This window comes from Myotis davidii, unplaced genomic scaffold (genome assembly GCF_000327345.1).
Source record: "Myotis davidii unplaced genomic scaffold, ASM32734v1 scaffold488, whole genome shotgun sequence".
Lineage (NCBI taxonomy): Eukaryota > Metazoa > Chordata > Mammalia > Chiroptera > Vespertilionidae > Myotis > Myotis davidii.
Window position 1 is genome coordinate 902,132 of NW_006300365.1, and position 4,687 is coordinate 906,818.

General features: G+C 36.5%; 1 protein-coding gene and 1 pseudogene across 1 annotated transcript in view; one reads left to right on the forward strand and one right to left on the reverse strand.

The window, feature by feature from the left end:
* Nucleotides 1-1,345: 1,345 nt before the first annotated feature.
* DIAPH3 (diaphanous related formin 3) overlaps nt 1,346-4,687 on the forward strand; it is a 522,899-nt gene continuing 519,557 nt past the window's right edge. Inside the window, exon 1 of the mRNA XM_015572462.1 lies at nt 1,346-1,384. Within this exon, the coding sequence (XP_015427948.1) occupies nt 1,382-1,384 (3 nt within the window). The 5' untranslated portion in view covers nt 1,346-1,381. The remainder of the gene's footprint in view (nt 1,385-4,687) is intronic.
* On the reverse strand, nt 3,139-4,403 carry LOC102767840 (annotated as a pseudogene).

The window sequence follows — 4,687 nt, forward strand, 5'->3', positions numbered from 1 at the left end:
ATACTTGTTAATTTCAAGGACTAGAGATAGTAATGATTAAAAGCAAATTCTGCAGCCCAGAATTAAATACTAACCCTGTTGTTAATCCAGTGTTATTACTACAGTGGGGCCTTGACTTATGAGTTTAATTCGTTCCGAGAACCGAGCTCGTTAAGGAGCTCCTTAACTCCAATTACTCTGTCAACTCAATGCAAAAAATCAGTCAAGATACAGCTGGTATCTCAAAACACTTGTTAGTCCAGACACTCGTAAGTCAAGGCCCCACTGTACTTTTTTCCTAATTTAGCAGTCAGTCAGTCTGGAACGCAATGGTGTGGCTAATGGTGAATGGTGTCGTCATTTATTTACCTGCATTCTCTTCCGTGTATACAAAGCTCATTCTGGGTTCCTCAAGTTGCTGTTTCCTCTGTACTAGATGAAGGACCATCATGGTAAAAGACAGAAGAGAATCTGAGATAGTGATTTATACTGTAACAGTTTTTAACCTGGGTCATTGAGGTAGATTCTTACAAAGTAGTACAACGCATTTCCTACTTAGGAAATGCACTTGATCCATTTTCTGCCCGGTCAGTGATCTAATGCCATAATGAGTAAGAGGAAGGAGAATTGGAAATTGATTCTAGCTACTGAGAGACAAAACCTTTCCCGACTCCGGAATTTATAAAACTTAGATTTGTATCCCCCCTCCCCCACCCCAGTACTTTTTCTTGTGAACTCCACTTCGCAGGAAACTAATTTATTCATTTTCTAAAGTGGCCTTATGTTTGTCTAGCAAGGAAATCAGCAAAAGGGTTCTTGAAGAAGCTAGCAATGAAATTGGAAGTGTCTACTGTCACCACTAGTGACAAATCATACTGATGTTAAAGATGCAAATACTTGTTCTAGTATTCTCCTCTTTGTTTCTAGAATTGTTTAAGTTAATTAAGCCAGCAGAGTACTTCATTATCTACTGTGTTGCATGTTAATGGTAGATTTAAAGTCTCACTGTTTTATAATGTGAACAAATTTCTGAAAATTATATTTAAATCTTTATTGTGTGCTAAGTTCATATACTTAATGATAATTAATATTATTAATTGGGAGAATATGTTAATTGTACCACAGTTAGATTTCTAGTTTGGTATACAAATACAAGAAATTTTAGGAAACGTTTGGTACTACCACATTCAGGGCAGTTTTTGCCCATCTTTTCAAGAAAGTGATTAAAACTATATATAATGCATTTTTATTAGACTATCAGGAATTTAATTACATTCAACTTAGCATTGTAGAATTTTAAATGTACTCTATTAGCTAAAATTTTAAAAAGCTGTTATAAATTACTGATACGATTGGTTTCTTTCATTTGCAGCATTTAAATATTAGGACATTGACAGATGACATGGTAAGGTTCCTAATGTTTCCTTGTGAATTTTAACTAACTATGTGATGTCGATAGCATGCTGTGCTAACACCTTTGATATTGCTAAAAACTGCATGTTTTGGAAATGTACTTTGTTATGGTGCTAAAATAAGAGGCAGAACTGGTAAAATGAATTAAATTGTTGCTTTTAAATAGTAAAAGGGACTATTTGATATGTTTAAAAAACTTGTCTAATTACAAATTGTTAGTCAACCTTAAATCATTTAAATCAGCTCTCGTACTTCGAAAAGAGGTAAAAAAAATAGCTAAAAAAATATCAGCTTTTCAGAAATATGTAGTTGCTAAATAAAATAGACCAGAGTGAATACCTAAGTGCAATTTTAAAAAATTTTACTTACAAGAGAACCAAGCAACCTTAGTATATGTTCTGCATGTTGAAAATAATAGCCCTTCTTATAAGGAATTAGCATGTCATAGCACCCTTATAGATTCTTGTATATATATTGGAGGACAAAGCATTTCACTCTACTGACCAAGTTTCGAATTCAAATTCACCTAGTATCAAATATGAAGCAGAGTGCTTAAAACATAGTGGGCACTCAGAAATTGTTTAGCATCTCTGGTAATCTAGAGCAGCATCTTAGACACTTACCATCTTAGGGTAAGATGGATGTGCAACTATGAATGAGACATACTATTAGATCTTGACATGCGGATTTAAAAAAATTGAATTAGATTGTTGTGTTTTATTCCTTTGTATTGTATCTAAGAAAAGGGTATTTATGTAAACTTTTCAGGATGACATTTATTTCTTAGGCAACAGTATTTAGAAAATGGTAGCAATGTGGAGCACTTATGAAGATGATGTATGTATTTTCTCACCCTGCGAGGTTGATGTTGTCCTCATTCTTCCACCGACGGCACTGAGGCTGACAGGTTAAGTTGATAGCTCTCTCAAGTATGCACAGCTGGCAAGTGGTGCAGCTGTGGCTTGAATCTTGTTCCACACAGCTCCACACCTATACACTTACTCTGTCGATTTAGTTTTCAAATGGCTTAAGCCGATAATAAAACCATCTGCAATGTTTATGTTTGAACTTTTATGAGAATATATAGTGGTATGTTCGTAACAGCCTTATTGAGCTATAATTCACATATCAAATATTCATCCATTTAAAGTGTACATTTCAGTGTTTTGTAGTATATCCTCAGAGTTGTGAACCCATCACTACAATCAATTTTAGAACATTTTCATCACCAAAAAAGAAACTTCATACCCTTAAGCAGTCACTCCCTGATTAACTCCAGCTCCCTCAGCCATAGGCAATTGCCAGTCTATTTTCTGTCTAGAGATTTGCATCTTCTGGACACTTCATATAAATGGAGTCATGTGATATATAGTCTTTTGTGTCTGAATTTTTTTACTTAGCATAATGTCTTCAAGGTTCATCCATGTTGAAACATGTTACTACTTCCTTTCTATTGATGAATAGTATTCTACATGATGGCTTTTTTGAGGTTTGTTCCTATTTTATGGGCAGTCTATATTTCCCCCGTTTTCATCAGACTATGCCCTTACCTTTCTGATACCTTTGTTCCAGGACTCTGTCTGCACAGTGCTAGCCCACAATCTCTAGAAACATTTGTGTTATGGAGTTGCTTCAACAGGCTACTCTCGAAGCCAGTCTTGCTCTGATTATACATTATAAATGGGTTCCTCCTCAGTGAAGACTTTTTTCTTTTTAGCTGTATGTCTAATAAGTTTACTGTCTCTCTGAAAAATCTTCATAGAAAATTGTGATTTGGTTTATTAGCTCTCAGCAGCTTGTTCCTGAGCTCTGAGGAAGCTTGCTCTCTTCTTAGCTACCTAATCTTTCTTCTGGGGAAGAGACATTTTGGGATGGTTCCATCTCTTTTTAACTTCTTTCTTAGGCTTCTTCTCATAGACTGGATTATCTCGTATAGCAGCATGAGTTTTCTTATCCGTCTCCTCCATCATGTCTGGAGTTACATTGTTCTTTATGTATTGAAAGAACTGTTTCTTGTAAGCATCTTCATCTTCTTCCATTAGATAACGCATATAATTTGCAAAATTCTGACCCATGATGTGCTTCCACTGTACTTCTGCATTGAATTCCTTGCTTTCTGAATCATAGCCAGGGAATCGTTTGGTATTGTGAGGGACAGATAAGCCTCCATCCACAGCTTCCTTCAGGGCCCCCAAAACTTCATTTCCAGTAGTAGTTCCGGCAAGCCCTACATGGGGGTGGGCAACCCCTGGCACACGTGCCAAACATGGCACGCCAGTAACTTTTGCTGGCACGTGAAACCCTCTCTTAAAATCTTCCATTTACAATTTTTTTCTTAATATTGACTTTTTTATTTTTCAGATAAATTCAGTGTAGGTGCATCTTAGATAAATAAAAAATTTTACATAACATATTATTTCTTCAAGGTTCTTCACATACGTACATCTTAAGAGATATCAAGTAGGCGTAACATGTTCTCAAAAAATTAGGGTTGGCACGCAGAAGAATTTTGAGTCAGAGATTTTGCTGGTTTTGGCACGCACTCACAAAAAGTTTGCCCATCCCTGCCCTACATCCAAATAGCAGGTGAAGGCACCAGGTTGACCATCAGTGTTTTCCATGTTGTATCATTTCCAGTCACCTCCACCTGGCCTTCATAGATCTTGTCCATGGCAAACCTACTGAGAAGCCTGAGAGTCAGCAGCAGGCCAGTACAATATGCTTCAGTGTAATTTGTCAGGCCAACCCTCCCATCATACTTTGGGAGTTCATGAGCATAAACTGCACAAACTATCATATCTCCTTTTATATGGGCATAAGCAATCTGACAAATGATATTTATGTTGGTTACGTGAACTATCATCTGGTATTTAGGTGTGTTGTATTTATTTTTATCCTGGATTCTTGGTATAGTAATTAGTTTAACCCTCTTGTAGTCTTCTGAATTTCACTTGCTATCACTTGAAGAGAGCCTTATTTTTATTTTTTTAAATATATTTTATTTTTTTTTACAGAGAGGAAGGGAGAGGGATAGAGAGTTAGAAACATCGATGAGAGAGAAACATCGAACAGCTGCCTCCTGCACGCCTCCGACTGGGGATGTGCCTGTAACCAAGGTATATGCCCTTGACCCGAATCGAACCTGGGACTCTTCAATCTGCAGGCCGACGCTCTATCCAGTGAGCCAAACCAGCGAGGGCTGATTTTATTTAATTTTTTAAAATATTTTTATTGATTTCAGAAAGGAAGGGAGAGGGAGGTAGATAGAAATATCAATGATGAGCGAATCATTGAT